This window comes from Scatophagus argus, chromosome 13, assembly GCF_020382885.2.
Source record: "Scatophagus argus isolate fScaArg1 chromosome 13, fScaArg1.pri, whole genome shotgun sequence".
NCBI lineage: Eukaryota > Metazoa > Chordata > Actinopteri > Scatophagidae > Scatophagus > Scatophagus argus.
The window spans coordinates 14,230,489-14,251,003 of record NC_058505.1 but is presented as its reverse complement, the minus strand read 5'-3'; the positions used below and the strand labels follow the sequence as shown (position 1 = coordinate 14,251,003).

Genomic DNA, 20,515 nt, shown 5'->3' with positions numbered 1-20,515 from the left:
AAACCATAACTTACGCACACTCAAATGCTCACCTCCCCTTCATCTTTATGCTCTGTGTGTGTGTGTGTGTGTGTGTGTGTGTGTGTGCTCTATGTTGTAGTTACACTGGATCGCCACTACAAGGCAATGTAATACCTTATCTATTTGTGACAGAGGGGGCTCTGACTTCTCCTGACTCACAGGGAGCAAACTTCTCTCTCTCTTTCCAGCACTTTCTTCTTGCTACTCTCTGACAGTCTGTTCCGCTAACTGACAACATCCACTCCCACCCAGTGGAGGAAACCACTCCACCTCTCTTTATTTCTTATTCTTCTCTCGTTCTGTGCTGGTTTGTGACTTGTATACTTTCGGGGCAGTGCCGGTGGTTGACCGTGCAGGCATTTTTTTTTTTTTTCTGGACTGCGTGTATGTGTGTGGTTGTGTGCGTTGTGTGAGTCAGTATGCCATGTCGTCCCCTGGCTCGTCGTTTGTGCAGATAAAACATGAGGACCTGCTCTTCTATGAGAACTGTGGAGGAGGCAGCTTTGGGAGCGTCTATAGAGCCCTCTGGATTTCCCAGGACAAGGAAGTGGCTGTGAAGAAGCTTCTAAAGATTGACAAAGAGGTGAGGAGGGGGGGCACACACACACACACACACACACACAGAGAGAGAGAGAGAGAGAGAGAGAGAGAGAGAGAGCAATCCTACACTTGGGCAGCATAGATGCATCATTTTAACATCCAAAGTAGCACATTACAGCTCCACTAATTTCCCAGATTCTCTTTGGACTCGTACACCCAATGCCCCTTCCCTCCCTCCCTCCCTCCTCCCTTCCCCCTCCCCCCTCCCCTGTTGTCTGCTGTTGAATATGTGTTTATCTTATACATACCTCTCCTCATCCCCCTCCTCCCCAGCTCATTGTAGATAGAGCTGTTTCATTTATGCCAGCACTCCCCTGTTCCTCCCATTGTGTGTTAGGACGAGGTGTGTGGTCATCCGGGGCTCTGTGCACTGCACTTGAGGCCCGGGTGGTTGTCCATGAGTGTGATCCCGATCGTAGTCCAAACATTATTTCCTTCCACGTTATTAATGCTGGGCTGGTGGAGTGTAAAGTTAGGGTGACCTGTGGGTGAAAGCACGCTGTAATTGTTGTGGACAAGCACATTTAAACAATGCAAGGTAAAGTAACAGCAGCAGTCTGATTTGTCGACTTATTTCTCTCACACTCTCTTTCTCACACCCACTTGAAAGTGTGTAGAGTTCATATGTAAATACTAATGGATGGATCATGGGAGAACCGCAGATTGTAAATCTTTCTGCAACTTGTGTCAAATGGAGCTGCCTGTGAACATTAAAGTCAGCTTGGATCTTTGCATGAATGCTGCATGCACACAGTGGTAGAAGAAGTCGGCAAAGTAACAACATTACGTTATAGTAATACTCAATTTCAAGTGAATCACCATTATACTTGAGTACAAGTACAGACATATTAGGCACAAAATGTATTAAATTTGCATCAAAAGTAAAAGCACTGATGCAGAATATCTGCTGTCAGTGTTCAATAGAGGAACCACTGTAAATATCTAAATGTACTGGACTCAAAGTACAAAATTTCCAGTATTAAGTAGCATTAAATGGAAATACAACTCATATTAGCTATGTGTGTATTAAAATTGTAGTGAAGTACAGTACATGAATAATTGAAAAATTAGTTGCATTCACAAGTACAAAACTGCTTGTGCATATGCATGCACACAAAATGATGTTTGCACACACTGATAACCTCACACATGGGAATGAAAGCAACAAGATAACTTGCTTTTTGGAGGAAAACATGTTTACTGAGAAAATATTTTGGCAGTGGTTTGATATTGCATCAGTCACATATTCCATGTATGCGGAGGGTATGACCCTTATGTACGTTCAAACCGATGACATGTTTGTCACTCCGGTGTGGAAGGTTTGGAGACTCAACCTGTGGTATGAAAAAGGTTCAGACCTCAGTCCAGAGACGCTGACAGGACTACCTCTAAAACTGGATTTTAAGTCATAAGAGTCTAGTTCTATGATGAATGAGTTGCACTTTATTCTGTTAAAGGCCATGTTTCCTTTCCAGTGTCAGATTTTGGAAGACTGAAGGATAATTGTTCTTATCCATGTTTTTCTTTTTCTTGTCACCTCATCCAGGCTGAGATTCTTAGTGTCCTGAGTCATAAGAACATCATTCAGTTTTATGGAGCCGTGCTGGAATCTCCCAACTATGGCATTGTCACAGGTCAGTCCCTGTGTGTGTGTGTGTGTGTGTGTGTGTGTGTGTGTATGTAGGTGTTTGTGACATCCATGTAACCTTTTCAGATGTCCACACAAGAACATACACACTGAACATATGGTTATGAGAGTGTTTAATCCCTACTTTCATTCAGATAAGAGTAATCTTTTGAAAATGTTTTCTACAATTTTAGATGTGTATTATTATCTTTGGTGTTGCAGACTAATGGATGTAAGTGATATTATGTTAAGATCAGGTGAAGAGATATACAAGTACACAAGTACACAATCTGTGTGTGTGTATGTGTAATGTGTATTTGATCTTGGACGTGCCACTTACAGACACGTTATCACATGTTCCAGTGGCTGACAAGTGTTTATGTGTGTGTTTTGAAGTGTTGGTGTATACTTCCAGCGTTGGTTCTTGCTGTGTTTCCTGGCAGGACATTTGTAACTGAGACCAGCATGTTTGGATGTGGTTGTAATCCTGGATGGGATCATATGGTTAAGATAAAGCAGTGTCACGTCACTACATACTCGTCCAGCAACAATTCTCACTCACTCTTAAGAGAGCCCAACACTTGTATAAAAATATGAAAGCACAGTAGGCAAAAAAAAAGAACGGGTTCAGGAGGTGGATTTTGCTCCCAGTAAAATGCACATGCAGCCCTTTAAAAGTGGAAATGCACCTATCCTATTTTTTCTTTGCCAAGGATCAGATTCTGATACGTGAATTTAGATACAGAGCATCAATCCAATATTAATGTTTATTTAGCTCATTCTTTTATGTATAAGGCAACATCAGGCTTGACTTAATCACTGCGTAACAATGCAAAACAAAATGTAACAAATACATCCATAGTTATAAATTCTTAAGTTATTAAAATAATTAGAATTGTGACAAACAACTTTGTACTTACCTCACAGTGAACTGGCTGCCCAGCAGACATTTTGACTTGTCACATTAGGAAAAACACAGGTGGACTTAATAACAGTGACAATGGCTCATTTCCATCAAGAGTGACAGGGACGGAAAACCAGCGTGCACAATAAGCAGGACCTCCTCGAAGTGGAACGCAGCACTCATTAATACAGCTGTGAGTTTCCTTCTAGGACACGTCAAAAAGTCTGCTGTGCAACCAGTCCGTTAAGTCAAAACTAACACACTAACTAGCTAACAAACTAACAAAGCAAACTAAAATAAATTCAGTCACAATTCACACAAGTAGTAAGTAACCTGGAAAATATTAAAACTATGGAAGCCCCTGAGAGGCAAATGAGACAAAAAAAAGCACTCTGGTGATCTGTTAAAGTCTGATCTAAATATTTTTTTTCTCCTGTGTTTATGACTTGGAAAAAGGGGTTTTGCCCATATCATCTTTACAAGTTGTTTTAATTGTTTTTTTATTCGTGAAAATGAACTTTTGGCAGACAGTTTTTATTTTGTTGTTGTAATACACATTTTGGTCACATGAGGCTGAAGTGCACCACTACCCTATGGTCTACATAGAACTAAAAGCATTCATGTTTTCTTCTGGGAGAGTTTTACTTTGGTTTAGTACACACCATTTAGAGTACAGTACATAGAGAAATTCCATACAAAATATTCCTTAGTAAGTCTTGTAAATGTTTAGCGCAAACAGGCATGTAGAGGTAAACAAGAAGCGAGCTGGATAAACAGTCCGCATTATTACTGATATCCAAAACAGCTTTTTGAAAAAATATCAGACATCGGTGCATCCTTACTTAAAAGGGTCAGGTGTACTCACAGCTGGATTAAACAATCAAAGAGTGTTTCCACCGATTTGAGGTAGCTTCTCTTTTAGTTTGCGTGTGATGTTTCTGCCACATAATAATGTTCTGACGTAGTAGTTTTTATATGTGGAGTGATATCTGCAGTCCCTGCTATATAAACTTGGATATTTATTCTTTAAATAACCAGGTTCTAAAGATAAAATGCAACTGTTTCCAGTGTGAAATGCTAAAGCATACTGTTTTCATGCAGCATGTTGCTGTATCCACATAATTCCTGTTGTCCTGTAATGACCCATGCCTCTTTGTGTGTGTGTGTGTGTGTGTGTGTGTGTGTGTTCTTGCAGAATATGCTAGTGAAGGGTCTCTGTATGAGTACCTTTCCAGTGAGCGGAGTGAGGAAATGGACATGGAGCAGATCATGACATGGGCCATACAGATAGCCAAAGGTACATCTGAAGGAATGATGCTAACAGTAATGATAATAAACATCACTGTGTCAGGGTTCAATCAGTTATCTTATATTATTATTACATGTTATCTGATATTAAGCAGCTCAGAGGCAGGAGCAGTGTGTACCAGAGTAGTTTACACAGCTTTTTATTTGCCTCTTAATCACCCTCTCTAACCTCTCTGTGTTCGACACCAACAAGCTTTTTCCATTTGCCTGTTTAATTGCTGCCAACAAAAGAATCAAATAAAACTATAAATATACTCAGCAGCAAAAACAGACAACTTTGGACGTAATGTTACATGTGTTAGAAACAAAAACCCGGGGAGTTAATAAAGTTGGCAGCTGGCACCTTACTGATTACTGGGTGAATGAGGGCACAGAACATAAATGAGGAACATTTTTTCAGTTGACGAGACTGATCATACGCAATCACACCCATACAATCAATTTGTTGTCCTTTCTAGTTTGCCCTTATTTTAGCTGTTAAATCTTATGTCTGTTTTTTTGAAATCCTATTTCATTCAGTGGATTTATGAGTTAAACTGAAACTGCGATTAAACCAAAATATTTTATTGTAAAATTGCACTCAAGTTGAACAGTAATGCAACCAAAACCAAACAAAGTAAACATCAAAAGGTGTAAATTTTTTATTTTTATTTTTGCCAGTTAGTAATGTTTGATTTCCTTCCAGGAATGCATTACCTCCACGCAGAAGCTCCAGTCAAAGTCATTCACAGAGACCTCAAGTCACGGAACGGTAACTCATGAGCTTAAACCCATTTTAATTCCTCAGATTCCTCTGCATCTTTTTCTTAATAATATAAATAATATTTAATGTAACACATTTTGACTGGTTCCTCTGCTCTCTTTGAACAGTGGTAATGACAGCGGACAAAGTACTGAAGGTTTGTAACAGTGGGCTTGTGATGCACAGCCACGTGTTCATAATATTTATTCAGTTTCATTCAGGCACACGGGTCATTTCGTGCCCCCTCACTGCTCTCTCTGTTGGGGGTTCCAGATTTGCGACTTTGGAGCGTCCAAGTTTCTCTCCCACACCACCCATATGACGGTGGTGGGCACTTTCCCCTGGATGGCTCCTGAAGTCATTCAGAGCCTGCCCGTGTCCGAGACCTGTGATACCTACTCCTATGGCGTGGTGAGTTGGCAGCACTGTACACATATCAGTGTTGTACAGCCAGCAACCGAACCCCAGGATTTTTTAATACCAGTTAGGGCCGTCATTATATTGGATTTTCTCTACACAATTATCTTGGTTAAAAGAATTCATAATAACAGTAATAATAATTACTGTGCTATTTATAGAAAATCAAAGGAAAAAATTGTTGTTTTTGTAAATTACAATGGATTATTATTATTATTAGTGCAGGAAGATGAACTGAGAGTCTGTAACCATAACTGTACAAAAGTATCCAATAATTACACTTAACAAATAGTGAAAAGGTAACCAGATGGACTGATAAACATAAAAGATTTGCAACATTTGCGCTGGATTATTTACATGACATTATCATGTGTTTATTATTAACATGAACTCAATGTTTAAGTTTTTGACGTCACAGTCTAAAACAGTACTGAGCATAGATCATATTTGTAGTCTTCTTTACTTGTTTTTTTGCCAGTTTTAAAAATTATATTTAGCTAAAATTCTTGTTTGGCTTCTTTCAAAATTTAATCTGGGAAGTTTTACTTCTTTGGTTCATTTGCAAAAAGTAAATTATATTTCTCAAAATAAAATATCTGAAAACTAGCCCACCATTTGTTATCAGCTAGCATGCGATGATTTGTATTGAATTCAGTGTTTTGATTTAGAGGGTACCTTTTAATTTAAGTCATCTTTACGTCTATTTAAACGAAGTATTTAAACAAAGGAAGTATTTAAACAAAAGCCACCGTAAAGTTTTCGGGGCTACTGCCAGCACATCAAGAAATCACGTCTGTTTAAATGAACCAGCGCAGTCTGTTCTGTGGCCAGGTGCTGTGGGAGATGCTGACTCGGGAGGTTCCTTTCAAAGGTTTCGAAGGGCTCCAGGTTGCTTGGCTGGTGGTGGAAAAACAAGAGGTAACCCAACACACACACGTGAGCACATCTTTCTGAACGCACTGTCAACATGTAGAACTACCACAGTTTGAGACGGCTGGAGGAATAATGCGATGCTCTCATGGTTTCCACTGCAAGCTGGTGAGGCTGAGGCCGGGTATTTTTAGGCCTGATGTCAGTCCTCTGCTCTTGTAAGGCCTGGATGCACAGCAGTGGAGCTCAGCCAGACCCTCCCACCCCCCTTTACGAGAGAGAAGGGAGAAAGAGAGAGACTAAAGATGTGTGTGTGTGTGTGTGTGTGGGGGGGGTATTCAAGAGGTTTATGGGAGATGGGGGGGATGATTGTTATACAGTATGTTTCAGTTATTGACGTGCCTGAATCTCCTTTAACACACACACACACACACCAGGGGCTAACAAACAACTCAGAGAACATGACTCCTGTGAAGGTGCTGGCTAATCTCCAAATACTCTCCCTAAATAACTCACTCTGTCTCTCTCTCTGCCTTTCCCAGTCTCCCTCTTATTTTCCCCTCCATTGCTATACCTCTCTTCCTGACCCTTTTACTTGCCCTCCCTCTACTCAGAGTCTGTGATCGATTTTAGGATTAATCCCCAGAGAAAACTGTTTCCATTTACTGTGTTGTACTATGGAGCTGTCTGGGCTCCCTCGGACCTTTGATGATGCTGGAATCTTTTATGCAGGGACATTATTTTGGTGGCATGGTGTGGTTCGGCGTTGTTACCGCATATTATACAAAGATGAACAGGGACACCAGAGACTCAATTGGAAAATTTGATGCCACCTACACATGAGAAAGAAACAGTGGGGCTATTTGACTGTGCTTTCAGGGCAATGTCAATAAAATCTGATCAAATCATACCCACGCAGTCCTAATGAAGCACTTTCATTGAGAGTAGGAGTATAAAACTTATAACTGATTTTCTTTCTCATAACGGGTCGTAGTAACTTTGGTGAGCCCATGATTTTTCAGGCAGTGCCATCAACAGGTATTTGCACTTACTGCTAATTAGCTAATGCTAACATGCTAACACACTAAACTATGATGATGAGCATTCTAGCATTGTCATTGTGAGCTATTTAGCATGCTTATGTTAGCATGTAGCTCAAACTCCACTGTATTGAAGCACAGCCTCACAGAGCTGATAGTGTGTTTGCACACTGAATGGACTGAAAGTAAAGGCTTTTGCTTATGTGTTTGTGTGTCTGGTTATCTAGAGGCTGACCATCCCCACCAGCTGTCCAGCAAGTTTTGCAGAGCTGATGAGGAAATGTTGGCAAGCAGACCCAAAGGTAAACTAAATGAACAAGGATACAAGTGCTGATCTCCTAATACAAAAATGTTTTCTATGTCTCATGTATACTTTTAAGGATATGAAAAACAGGTGTCAACTTTTCATTTAGTCTCATGTGCACATGTGTACCTACAGGAGCGTCCACAGTTCAAACAGGTGCTGGTAACCCTGGAGACCATGGCAAACGACAGCAGGCTACCGGACCAGTGTAACTCTTTCCTACATAACAAGGACCAGTGGAGGTGCATACACAACCGCACATGCATACTGAGTGTATCGTGTATCTACAGTGTGTCTGAGACTGAGGCATCTTCTTAAGTATCTAAGAGCATATGGTAAAATCTTGGTGTTTTGTCAGAATGACAAATGCAGTATATGGTTTACTGTATTCCAAGTAAAACTCCAAATGCATAGACACAAACTCAGCACAGTCACACAAATACCAGTATGTATGTGTGTACGCACACACACACACACCCTGTGGACTCTAAAGCTCAGGAGAGAAGTTGAATATGTGACCCTGTGCTCTACTTCAGTCTATAATAAGCCCTCTGGAAAGTGTCCATGGAAGAGATTCCTCTACTCTTCCACTCTACCCTCACTCCACCACAGGGAGAACAACAGGGGGTTGGGTGGATGGCTGAAGGCTGAAGAAGAGAAGTTTAGGGAGGAGCAGAAATGTTTGGGGGGCATGTGAAATCTAAAACACAGGAAAAGGGAAACACTGAGGATACTGGGAAACAAAAATGGTCGGAAGACTGGGGTGAGACAGGGTAGAGAGAGAGGGAGAGAAGTGGTGGATGGAGCAGAGGAGAGAAGGTGTGAGATTCTGTGCATATTTAACATGAGTACAGCGAGGCAATCAATTTTGAGTGAAGTTTTGGGTATGGCTGGAAAAACTTGGACAAGGGAAGGAGGAGTGAGGGAGGTGAAGGGGCGGGATGAATGAATAGGGAGATATGGAAGGAACACAGGCGGAGGTATGGCTCTGCGTCACATCTGTCTATTTTTAGTTGCTAGGAGAGTTGATTGTGTTTGTGAATGCAGGTTCATGGACACTTCACTCATCAACTCTCACAGTGACCTCTTGTGGTAGCAGACAGTATTTTATCCTATCAAGATCCCCTAAACTTGCACAAACTAGACCGTGGTTCCCCATTTCATAAGATTGGCTTTTAGATATTTTATTACAAAAACAAACAAAAAAAATCCATGAACACAATAGTTATATACTTTGTCCCTGTGTTACTTATGGATGGAATTATAGTAAAACAAAAATATAAAATTATTAGTAATACTGTCTCCTGCAGAAATAGTCAAGAAAAGAAAGATATTATGTTATGTAGTTTGCAGAATATAGTGATTTTAAAATGGGAATATCCCTTTAACGTTGCCAGTGTATCAGACTTGCAACTTTGCTATGAGCAATATAACAGCAGTTACAATCAGTAATGTTGATCCACTTTCATATTACATAGTATTTAAGCATGTTTTGAGTATCTAAAGTATTTATACTGAAAAACTGAGAATATATAGTATAATAAGTGATTTGAGCATGCTTTGGATGCGTAGTATTTTTCCCACAATGCTATTGCCAAAGAAATTAAAAAAGCTTGAGAAAGACATTTTGTGGTGGCATTGAAGATTGCAGTTTGTCTGACCTGCATCAATGCACACACTGCATGATTTCCTGCACTGATTTCTTGTATGTTAACAGTAAAAAAAAGTGTGACAATTAGTAGATGGTTTATACTGTACACTTACATGTTTTCAACAGCACATACATGCACCACTGAAAATTTCATCTTTCTCCTGTGTAGTTTTCTGAACCTGAATCTGTCAGCACTACGTTGGCTGCTGTAAAGTTGCTGCTAACACTAGGCCACATTTGCATGTACAAAATCACAATAAATGATACAAATGATTCTGCTTGTGAACATGCTGTAGGTGTGAAATCGAGTCAACTCTGGAGCGACTTAGGAAGCTGGAGAGGGAGCTTTACTCCAAAGAGAAGGAGCTGGAGGAGAGGGAGAGGAGGCTCAGACTGTGGGAGGAGAGGCTGATGGAGAGGTCCAACATGACTCCCAGTCCGACCTCCCTACTCATGGAGCGCTCAAACATCTCACCAGTAAGTGCACGTAGAGTAAACCTATTCAGAAACCCTCAAAATAAACAATAGCTTTTTATGATCTTGACCCTCGTCCTCTCCTTCCCTCAGTTCTTCACACCAATGTCGATTGGTTCCTCTGGCTCTTTCTTCCGCTCACACTCTCATGACTCAAACAGCACAGGACTCAGCAGCGCTGGGGTCAGCAGCGCTGGCGTCAGCTGTCTCCTCCGCACACTCAGCAACGGAGACACAGAGAGGGGGAGCAGTGCGGTGCTGGAGAGGGGGATGGGTTCACTCGACAGCGGGAGACTGCACGCCATGCTCCGTGGGTTGCACGGCAGGTTTGGCGAGGAGGACGAGGAAGAGGAAGGAACCATGGAGGACAAAAGCTGGGGGCAGAGGGAGAGAGATGAGAGTGGGAGTCTGGAAGGAGGAAGGGTGCAGGTAACACTCAGGAGCTTCCCAGGTGGCGTAGTGGAGAGGGAGGAGAGGACATGGGAGGAGGGGGACAGGGAGAGAGGAGGGATGCAGAGGAGCAGGGTGACCACCATAGTTCGAGGATACTCAGGCGGGTTTGGGGAGGCGGAGGGGGAGAGGGAGAAGGAGGGAGGATGGGAGATAGAAAAAATTGGGGACAGGCTAGACGAGAGAGGAATGGAGGGAGGGATAGAAGGGGGGAGGCTCCCGACCATGTTCAAGGGTCTCCACGGGAGTTTTGGGGACATGCTGTCCTTAGACATGAATGAGATGGGAGAGATGGAGAAACTAGGTGACTTGGACATGGACATGGGTGACCTGGGAGTGATGAAGGTTGTAGGTCACGGTGTCAGGAGTGAGGTGGGGGTCAGAGGTCATAGGAGTGACATGGGAGTCGTGGTCCAGGGAGTCAGAGGCGACCTCAGCGAGGCCATCAGCAAAAAGATTAGAGGAGAAGTAGGGGTCATCGGTCACTCGGGGGTGCAGGTGAGCATGCGCTCTTCGTCCAATCAGAACTCTGTGAAGAGCTGCAGCGTGCGACACGGAACCAAGTTCAACGTGGCTACTGCAGCCATGGACATGATGGAGCTTGACTGGTCTGACAGTGACTAGAAAATACATACAACAACAACAACAACAACAACATACACACACATGGAAAATACACACAGAGGCCAAACCAGAATGATTTTGACTTGTTAGCACATACAGTATCTGAGCTACAGTATGTGCATTAGGATCTACTGTTGATAAAGAGCTGGTATACACACATTGTTTTTGTTAATTTTTTTATCGAATGGATGAATACTTCACCCATGTGTACTGTGAAGTGGGAAGGATTAAAAAGACAATTAGTGGTTGTCTTGCCATGTTGTCAGAATGACTTCACCTGTGTAATTTAATGTGCTATTAAAACTGCGACATAACATACTGTACAAGTGTTACAGAACAATACACTTGAATGCCGCACTAATGAGGCAGCCGTCTTTTTTTCCCCCCTGCTTATAAAGTATCTTGTAGTTTGTAGGTTTGATTTGTTCGAAACAAGCTTTGACTTCATCAGTTCTAACTGTGATCTAGTGTGTGAGTTTTTTGGCATTTTCTTTCTGTATATTTTATCATTTTTCAATAAAAAGACAAGAAACTGATTCCATTCCTGTGATTTTTTTTTTTTCCCAGAGAGTAAGCCTCCATCCTCTGGTACATGTATGCAATGCATTATGTGTAGAAACTTAGAAATGGAACAGTAAGAACTACAAGTAAGCTGATGATACCCCTTTTTAACACACAGTAACACGCCTATCTTACCCAATAAAATAAAATCCCTCTTAACTTCTGAATCTTTACCTCTGAACTCTTTTTCACACACTGAGCAGCAGAGCCACTCCCGCCAGCACCCACTTGGCGGGCCTCTCCCTGGTTTTGAGGTTGAGAGTCCATACATATGTTGGTCCTCTGATCTTGGTCTTGTAGAGCGGACATTCATAGATGTTCCTGGTCTCCTGGCGGTCATTGGGCACAGCTCGGACTGAGATGACTGGCATGGCTGGGGTCAGTTCCTTTAGTCGGGCCTCAGTGATCACCCCAGCTTGAGTGTCCCACCTTGCACCTGTGAAAGGATCCAGGTGAAGAGGAGAGGAAAGATGCTTAAAATATGAACATTTGAACATAACTACACAAAATTAGACAGGATAAGTATCTTGCTTAGGGATCAGTAAAATGGCTCTCCCTGTTGCCCAACAAGAAAGAGGAGCAGTTGTTGAATACCTTCCATGTAAAGTCCATATACGTATGCTCCCTCCCTGGCTGGTTGGTTGAACTCTTCCTTAAACTTCTTGGTCACATCCACTGTCAGGTTCACTTTATCCAGAGGCCACTCGTTCTTACGTGCCAGAGTCTGCATCACCGCTGCAAAGCAAAAAAAAAAAAGAAAAAAAAAGAAGATGAGGGGAGAGTTGTGAAAATATTCTAGTTTGTAATAGTGCAGACAAATGTGTGTTACCAGTGAGGAAGGACTGCGGGTTGAAAAGTCCCGACAGCCAGACAACACTAGGTAAAGACAGGTCTTGAGTCCAGCTGTCCAGCTCTTTACAACGCTGCAACACATCATTATACCTGACGCACACACACAGAAAAGATCTTAAGATAATGTCAGTATTCTTGATGCAAAAAAATAACGTGCATTTCTTCTAGTCACTGAAGGTGGATTAATCTATCTGTGATGCCAGTATCTGTATCTCAAACAGTTAAATATATTCTTCTGCTGAACACACAGTAAGTGCATATACTATGGCTAATACAATTAATTATACTCAAAGCCAAACAGAAACATGATAAATGTATCACCACTTTATCAACACCTGTTCACATCCACACATGCTGACACACACGCACACACACCATATAGACAGGCTGTAGGTGGAGGGGTAGGCCAGCTTGGTCCAGGTATCAGGGACGTTGTCAAAGAACAAGGCTGCCTGCAGCTTCTCCATCTCAGAAGAGATGGCCAGTTCACCCTTTGACAGACATCTTTAACTGTTACATCATCATAAATACACAAACTGAAGCAGCGATTCTAATAATTAATTTGACAATACTGAGATGTTGAGGGCTGTGCTGTATGTAAACATGCAAACACACACACACGTATAAGTGCACCTTGAGTCCCAGGTCAAGCTCCTTGAGCGAGCGCCGTATCTCAGAGATGAGTATGTTCATGCGCTCACACTCCTGGAAGCAGACCAGGATGTACGGGGATCGTTCAGCTGTCTTAGAGGTGATGTCAGACATGTTGTACTCCTCTGGCAGCTTCTCCAGTACCTCATCTAAAATGGTTTTCACCTAAGGTAGCAAAGTTTGTGACACTAAGTTTGCGTTCCAACTATATAGAAGTAATTTAACTTGTAGGCGTAGCTACCTTCTCCTCCAAGGTCTGTGATGCTCCCTCCCCCGTCACAGCATCAGGAGACTGCAGCTCCAGCAGAGTATGGAAAAGACTATCTGATGTTACTGTCAAGAACTCAATTTCTGCATTGGGGTGCAACCCATAATGCACTGGGCTCTCGTGGGGCAGCATCTCATCTATGAAATCATGGTAGCCCTGAAATGTAGAGAGAGAAAAAACAGTGTGAGGCATTTGGTCCTTTTATTTGTGTTGCGTTTTACAGTCTGAACTTTTGACTTTTTTTTATCCAGAGATAAACAGGAGAGACACACCACTATGCAGTTAACAGTCCTTTTCAGACCAGCTTGCTGTTCAACACTGAGGACAACTGACAATGAAAGTTAAACCATTTCAAGGAAACATTTGCTAAAATAGGATCTATCTCTGTTACCTTGTAGTCCAGGTTGGATGGGACGACAAACCCTGGAGCCAAAGCAAGCTTACGGTCAAACTGGGAAATACAACAGAAATTTTTCGCTTCAGATGTCTAACACAGGACAAAACATGAAATTATCCCAATCCAGGCAGCCAAAATTTCTTGGCCTAAATTTGGCACCTTTGGTTGCCAGACACACTTTAGCTTGCATGTGCAGTCCCTGGCCCAAAGGTAGCCAAATTGCTATAAACTGCAAAATGGTCTCAGTCTGCAATCCAAAAATAAAATAAAAAAAAAGTTCAGTCTGGCAGCCATATACTGCCTACACCAGAGCCAGTTCACATTTGGTCCTCTTGTGCGAGTACACAGGTGAGCGTGCTAACATTCAACCTCAACGCGCCTCATTCACCATTTCTCACTTTATCTTTCTTCCTCATGAACAAACCTGGTTGGGCTGCATGTATTCTTCCAGGTATGTTCTACAGAGCCGTCTGTCCCAGTCATCAGTGATGTGTCCTCCGTACATGATCTCTCCAAACAGATACCTCAGGTCCTCCCATGGCACCTTCATCATCATAATCATTATGAAATTACTGCCAATGTAATATTTATCTTTATTAAAATCACCATGCTCTCATGTATCATCTCATTTAACTTATAACACCAACAACACCTCCTACCTGTGCATTAGCCTCAAGGTAATTGTAGAGGACATTTACTGATATTGTCAGGTCTCCAGTGTTGAAGGGGTACTTTCTGTTCCAACCCTGGGGTCCAAACTTCCTTCTCTCTGCCACACAGGCGTGGAAGTAACATAGAGAGAAGAGGATGGTCTTAAATTCCTGTTCACGGCTGCACTGGTCCAGGATGTCCTAGAGAGAGGCCAGTAAATAAATAAATAACCAAATCAAGCCCGACTTGCAGAGCAGACGATAGACACCCACCTGGTCAAAGTTATCCAGAGCAGCGTGCAAATTGGCAAGCATGCCTGTAGGAGGTTCATTGGTGATCTTGATAGCATTTTCCAGGATGCCCTGAGAAAAACATACAAGATCAAAAGATTCACATCTGTGCTTAATGACACTATTTCACAAAGAGAAGAACTTATACACTGCTGCAGTAATGAATGGCATTCTACAGTCATTATGTGACTATGCTTGATGCACTGGGATGACCTTCCTGCACATATACTGCATCTCTACCTGAGGGATAATGTGTTCCTGGGGTGTTGGTGCTGGCTCAGCGCTCATAAACACCCTGTAGTCTGGATGACTGCCTTCGCAGCAGCGCTCCAGGAGCTTCTCAAGAGAACCCAGCCAGCGAGCAACCAGGTGGATGTTCTACAGGGATGTGAATGAAAATACACAATCTAAATCTAGCAAAGAAAACAGACTATGTAGAGGTTGGGTAGCACTTCAGAGAAAAACGTTCTTATTCATAATTTATCAAAAAATTTTAAAACTACATTTAAATAATTCTCAATTGTAATTCTGTCAAAGATTTTAACTTGTGATAAAACATTAGTTCTAGCTATCCAAATATTCACAGAAAACCCATCTCTCCTCCAGTCGAACCTGCAATATAACCCAGTGACCCTCCTTGGCAGCCTTTTCCATGGCAACCTCAGCCACAGCTTCCTGGCCCTGGCCCAAGGAAACGTTGTGAAGCTTCCCAAGGTCGATAGTGAAACCCAGCTTCCTTCCTGGAGACACAGAGCCTCGAATTTTAAGCTGTTCTATGCTGATGCAGACTAAAAAAAAATAGCTTCGACTGATCCTACTTGCACTAAATACATTCCTGATGTTCACTAATCATTCTTAGGGCTGACTTATGGTAGGTTGTTTGACACTTGATGAGTGTTGCTCGACAGAAATTCAACAGTCACACATGGTTTTCAATTTACGCTTCAGCAAAAGGCTTTTAAGTCATCTCCATGGTAAACAGAGACCCTCTGTGTTTTTAATGTGCGCAGACAGCCGTTTAAATCATACAGATGTCCTGCTGTGCGTATGTCTTTAAATTACAAAATGTATCTACACTGAATGACCCACTGCCAGTCTGTGAGTGGCACATTCCCCGCACGCTGTACAGTGGACTTAAAAATCAATAAAATAAAATCAATAAGTCAATGAATATAAACACAGTTGAGTTCGTCCCCTGGAACTGACCTGAAAAAAAATTCCAGTTCATTAAACGTCCACACTCCTTCCACAGGAGCTGCTGCCGACACACAAGCAGCCACTTTGGTGTGGATCGATAACTATCTCCATGGCAACACTTGTAACATTACACAGTCACATATTGTGCTACGATATACGAGGTATCTGCGACATAACAAAATTCTCCAGGAGTCCAAGATTAAAGTATTGACAACAACTTTTTTTCAGTTGAAAATACAACACTAATCTGCAATGCTGGATGGCCTACCATAAATCAGACTTTATGGTTCTTGCTGGCTCTCTCCTTAGACCTTATTTTTATTTTCTCTGCATTAACTTGCTACATGATTGTTCTCCTGTCACAAAGATGCTTGCAATGTAAAGTATTAGTGCTATTTTTTAAAAGCCCATCAGCGACACTTGTGTGAGAGCATGCAGTGTGTGCAGGTTTATAGTACCCAGTGATTCAACATCTTTCAGTGGGTCCACTCCTGGGGAGAGGATGAAGAACACAGGTGAGGCTGGAGCGCTTTCTCTGAAGGACTTTGCAAATTCAGTCTTTCGGCCCTCTGTATACTTCGCACCAAGCTTCTCCTCCACAAAGTTCCTGCAGTGTGGCAGCGAAAAGAGCAGAAATAGTTCACAGAGTTTACAAAAGAGTGACGGAAAAGTGGAGAACCCAGAAGGACCAGCAACAAGCAAATATATATATATGAGCGGAACAGGAAGAGTTGACACACAGAAAACAAGAGGGAAGAACCCTGACTAACCTAAGAGCATAAGTCATGCGGTCAGGTCTCAGGGCTCTCATCATGACGAGCTTCTGCAGGGACGTTTTCCCTTTCCACTCCTGAGGAAACTTCTCTTTCTCTGGACACTCTGACTCCACTAACTTTTTCCAGCGCTTAGGAGAGCCTTCAATGTCCCGATCCAGACCACGAAACTCATCTGTGAAACTCATCACCTGAGCAAAGACAAGGGACAGGTGGCGCTGTTTGACAACATCATGCATGGATCTAAGTCCAAAAAAAAAAAAAAAAATCCACAGTGAATGTGTTTGTATGCATGAACCTTTATGGCGCTCCACGCCGAGTTGGAGAGAAAGTCGAGGGGGCTGACATAGCCGTGGTCGATGTTAAAACGTAACAGAAAGTCCAGTTCTCGCACATCTATCTCCTTATTCATCAGGAGCAACTAAAAAAAGGAGGACACAGTCAGGGACCACACACACACTCTGTCCCTACCATTGACATGGATACACACACACACACATAAACACCTGGAAGGCTAGCTGTGCAGTAAAGGTGAGCTTGTCTCTCTCAAATAGCCCCCTGCTGATGTAGTTGAAGGTGGCGTAGGTGACACAGTCTATGAGCGTGTCTACTCTGCTCTTCACATCCTCAGAAGGCTCCGCCATCGCCACAGACTTGTGGAAAACCACGTTAAAAGCCTGTGAACAAGAGGGAGGATGGATATGTAAAGAGCTTGTTAAGGAGGCTGCACATCATCCCATCACAGATTTCACAAGAAATCACATCTTTTATTTATTTTTTTATCTTAGGTTATCCAAAGTTTTAGATGTGATTTCATTCAGGGATTACATTACATTAACAATAAACAATAAAACACAAAACAAAGCTGGAGGTTAGCACAGAGTCAACGTGAGTGTCCGTGTGTTAATTGAAGTGGTCTGTTCCCAGGCTGTCAGTGTGTTCCTGTCTATCCCTTTTGGTTACCTTGAGACTGAACTGGTACATGGGGTTGATCTTGTTGAGGTCGTTCATGATGAAGTAGAGCAGAGAAGCTCTGACAGCGACAGGACGATAGTGTTCTCTGGCTTCATTTATCTTCACCTCATTAACTTTAGCTTCCAGGACCTGAGAAGGAAGGAAAGATAGATGGGAGGCAGAAGACAGACGAAGAAGAGGTGGAGAGTTATGGTTGAGCATTAGAGGAAATATGGAGAGAATGGATGAAATGAAAGCTGAAAACAAAAAGAAGTGAACTCACAGCAGCTAAGCACACACATTCACCCTGTTACCTTCATCTCAATCTCAGCAGCAGTGTGCTTGGTGGTCTCAAGCTTCTCCACCAGCAGGTTGTCACCCAGGAAGTTACTCTCCGCAGCAGACAGTCTAGTCAGGAGCTCGTCCTCCAGAAGCTTCAGCTCTATCTTGAACATATTCTGCTGTTTGGTCAGTTCACTCTGCAGGGAATTGCAAAAACAGCAAAAACTTTATGAACACTGTTAGATTTAACTGAATATTATAATGAACCAAGTGTTATAATATTACCATACTCAGCATTATGTTTTGACACGGGGTGCCGACACTAATTTGCCATATCATGGGGGAAAAGACCTAATAAATAATTCACCCCACCTTGAGCTGCTCGAGGTCGGGCCTTTCCTGATTCACCACCTGGGCCAGGAGCTGGTCCTCCAGACCATCCCTGGTCACTGTAAAATTGATGAGAGTGGTCTGCGCTTGAATCTCCGGCTTGTAATGAGGATTGGCCAACTTGGTGTGGAGTATGAGTCTGAAGCCCGGGTGGAAGAAACACTCCTTGTCGCCAACCTTTATACAACTGCGAGAGCACGTTACAGAGGGGGTTCGGGTAAAACATGAGAGGAGAGGCCAGAAAGTAGTTGTTCTGTCTGTACGGTACACATCCTCACATGTGTGTCTCTTGAGTTACCTGCCCTTCTTGATGGTGTGTCGTCCCAGCAGAGGGTCAATAACAGGATCAATGGACTCCTCAAGGTTCTCTATGAGGACAGTGTCCCCTGCCACTACAGCTTGTTCTATCACATCTACGTAGCTGGAAGAACATTTGACAATGAAAATTTAAAAAGAACACTTACACATATAATCAGTTCAAATCAGTCACTTCTCCCAGATGGAGAAACTAACAACACTGCTGAAGCCTACCAGACAACAGTAGGTCCAGAACAGGTCCATACTGCAAGTCCATTTCAAAAACTCACCCTCTCTGCCCTAGACTGACAACCTTGAGGTTGCTGCCACAGTGACTCTTGATCCACTTGATGCCTTGCAGCTGAGGGTCAATGAGGAGAGGCCAACGCTCACCTGAAACAACAAACACACGACCCACACATGGCAAACCTGGCACTGCACAGTGTATGCTGCCACCTATCATCCACATGTTGATGTATATTTAATGCCACAGCTCACAGTTAGTGAGGATGGTCGCGTTCTGAGTTGACATTTTGTCTCCTGGTAAGCCCTCATTGTTCCACTGGGCCACCATTGCATCATCAGTCAGCATTGACACTGGATCCAAGCCCTCTGTCATGGGGATGAGCATCTGATGGAGAGATGAACAAAATAAAAAGAGTTGTTATCATGGAAATCTAAACATAACCCCTGTTATAAGGACAGGCAGCTGTAGGAATGACAGAGGGAGGAAAGGAAGGAAAGAGAGAAAGCTTTATCACGTCAAATACAAAGATAACCTTATAACTTAGCAAAATATTTTTTCATTGTAGATTAATTTGGGCAAAACATTTAAGTGTTTGTAAGGCTGTGACCTTCTGGCTGCGCAGGAAAGGCATCCAGAGGTTGTCCAGCAGCTCTCTCCTGTACTTCTTGGAGAAGGATCCGGCATAGGAGATGAACGCTGCTGTTAGGAGGACGTCCCCACTGAGAGTTTTCTCCTGTTCATGGTACTGAGCCACTGAGTGGGCCCAGCGCACATTCTCACTCTGAAACATGCACATATAATATACATACAGTGAGACACCTGGGTACTGTTCACACAGTACTTTAGTACTGTGAGTAATGTTTAAAATGTTGACTTCTTGCACAATATATAACATATTACAATAATACAAAATGTCTGAAATCAAGAAACATGAATCAAGCTGATCCCACATTGGTCGCTGCTGTGCCCACCTCCAGTCCCTTGACCAGCCGATTGGCCAGTTCTATTGTCTTGTTGGTGCGGTTGACCTCTTCCTGAAAGCGTACTTTCTCTGATGTGGCTTTCTCAAATGCTGTTGTCAGAGTTTCCAGGCTGCTGTCCAGCTCCTGAGAGAGAAAGAGAGAGAGAGAGGGGAAGAGGAACAGCCAAACATATGATGACTTGCTGACCTCATAGAAACATCTAAAAATGATTGCTGCAGGAGAGGCGGGAGTGGACTATGACCTATAAAAAAACCACAAAGTCACGGTCACTTGAGTAAAACAAAGAGCACACAAACGATGATCTAAACAGACTTACAGCGAGTTTCTTTCTGATGGCCTCCAGTTTCTCAGCAGCCTCAGTCAGATCAGCATTGGCCTGAGACAGACACATCCTCTTCATCTCAACCTCACAGAATACCTGAGGACAAAACAAACGCATACACATACGTTATTTTGATGGCTGCAGTATAAATACAGTACAATTAGTGACATAAAACATAACCTGCCATAACATTTTCTGTCATGAGAGACACTCACAGCAGTCCTAAAACATTATGAGCTGAAACAAAACTAATGATAAAAACACTTCATCTGTGTGATCACATAAATGTCATTGTGCACACACTACATTTGAAATATGATAATATAAACACAACAAAGTAGAGCTATACTTACGAAAATCTACCCAGG

The 20,515-nt window shown here is 42.6% G+C and overlaps 2 protein-coding genes across 2 annotated transcripts in view; one reads left to right on the top strand and one right to left on the bottom strand.

Moving 5' to 3' along the window:
- Positions 1–144: 144 nt before the first annotated feature.
- LOC124069420 (mitogen-activated protein kinase kinase kinase 10-like) lies at positions 145–11,568 on the top strand. Its single transcript, XM_046408581.1, has 11 exons — positions 145–604; positions 2,168–2,255; positions 4,348–4,449; positions 5,146–5,211; positions 5,331–5,359; positions 5,476–5,613; positions 6,451–6,537; positions 7,757–7,831; positions 7,969–8,075; positions 9,781–9,961; positions 10,052–11,568. Exons 1-11 carry the CDS (start codon positions 446–448, stop codon positions 11,030–11,032), a joined length of 2,013 nt encoding a protein of 670 aa, XP_046264537.1. The 5' UTR covers positions 145–445; the 3' UTR covers positions 11,033–11,568.
- The window catches only part of dnah9l (dynein, axonemal, heavy polypeptide 9 like), a 34,057-nt gene continuing 24,829 nt past the window's right edge, over positions 11,288–20,515 (bottom strand). The window contains exons 65-90 of the mRNA XM_046408689.1: positions 20,501–20,506; positions 20,142–20,243; positions 19,814–19,948; positions 19,450–19,623; positions 19,094–19,226; positions 18,886–18,988; positions 18,597–18,719; positions 18,281–18,485; positions 17,941–18,105; positions 17,636–17,776; positions 17,179–17,349; positions 16,971–17,093; positions 16,670–16,863; positions 16,358–16,506; positions 15,315–15,442; positions 14,943–15,080; positions 14,685–14,774; positions 14,421–14,612; positions 14,186–14,305; positions 13,756–13,815; positions 13,338–13,520; positions 13,079–13,261; positions 12,821–12,936; positions 12,423–12,535; positions 12,188–12,328; positions 11,288–12,029 (exon numbers count right to left, since the gene is read on the bottom strand). Coding sequence (XP_046264645.1) covers positions 11,782–12,029; positions 12,188–12,328; positions 12,423–12,535; positions 12,821–12,936; positions 13,079–13,261; positions 13,338–13,520; positions 13,756–13,815; positions 14,186–14,305; positions 14,421–14,612; positions 14,685–14,774; positions 14,943–15,080; positions 15,315–15,442; positions 16,358–16,506; positions 16,670–16,863; positions 16,971–17,093; positions 17,179–17,349; positions 17,636–17,776; positions 17,941–18,105; positions 18,281–18,485; positions 18,597–18,719; positions 18,886–18,988; positions 19,094–19,226; positions 19,450–19,623; positions 19,814–19,948; positions 20,142–20,243; positions 20,501–20,506 — 3,636 coding nt within the window. The 3' untranslated portion in view covers positions 11,288–11,781. The remainder of the gene's footprint in view (positions 12,030–12,187; positions 12,329–12,422; positions 12,536–12,820; positions 12,937–13,078; positions 13,262–13,337; positions 13,521–13,755; positions 13,816–14,185; positions 14,306–14,420; positions 14,613–14,684; positions 14,775–14,942; positions 15,081–15,314; positions 15,443–16,357; positions 16,507–16,669; positions 16,864–16,970; positions 17,094–17,178; positions 17,350–17,635; positions 17,777–17,940; positions 18,106–18,280; positions 18,486–18,596; positions 18,720–18,885; positions 18,989–19,093; positions 19,227–19,449; positions 19,624–19,813; positions 19,949–20,141; positions 20,244–20,500; positions 20,507–20,515) is intronic.

Bases quoted from the DNA above. Each gene is read 5' to 3' on its own strand.
- LOC124069420 (XM_046408581.1), top strand. From the start codon at position 446: ATGTCGTCCCCTGGCTCGTCGTTTGTGCAGATAAAACATGAGGACCTG. The intron at 5,212-5,330 runs GTAACTCATGAG...CTCTTTGAACAG, and splicing joins AGACCTCAAGTCACGGAACG to TGGTAATGACAGCGGACAAA. The intron at 8,076-9,780 runs GTGCATACACAA...AACATGCTGTAG, and splicing joins CATAACAAGGACCAGTGGAG to GTGTGAAATCGAGTCAACTC.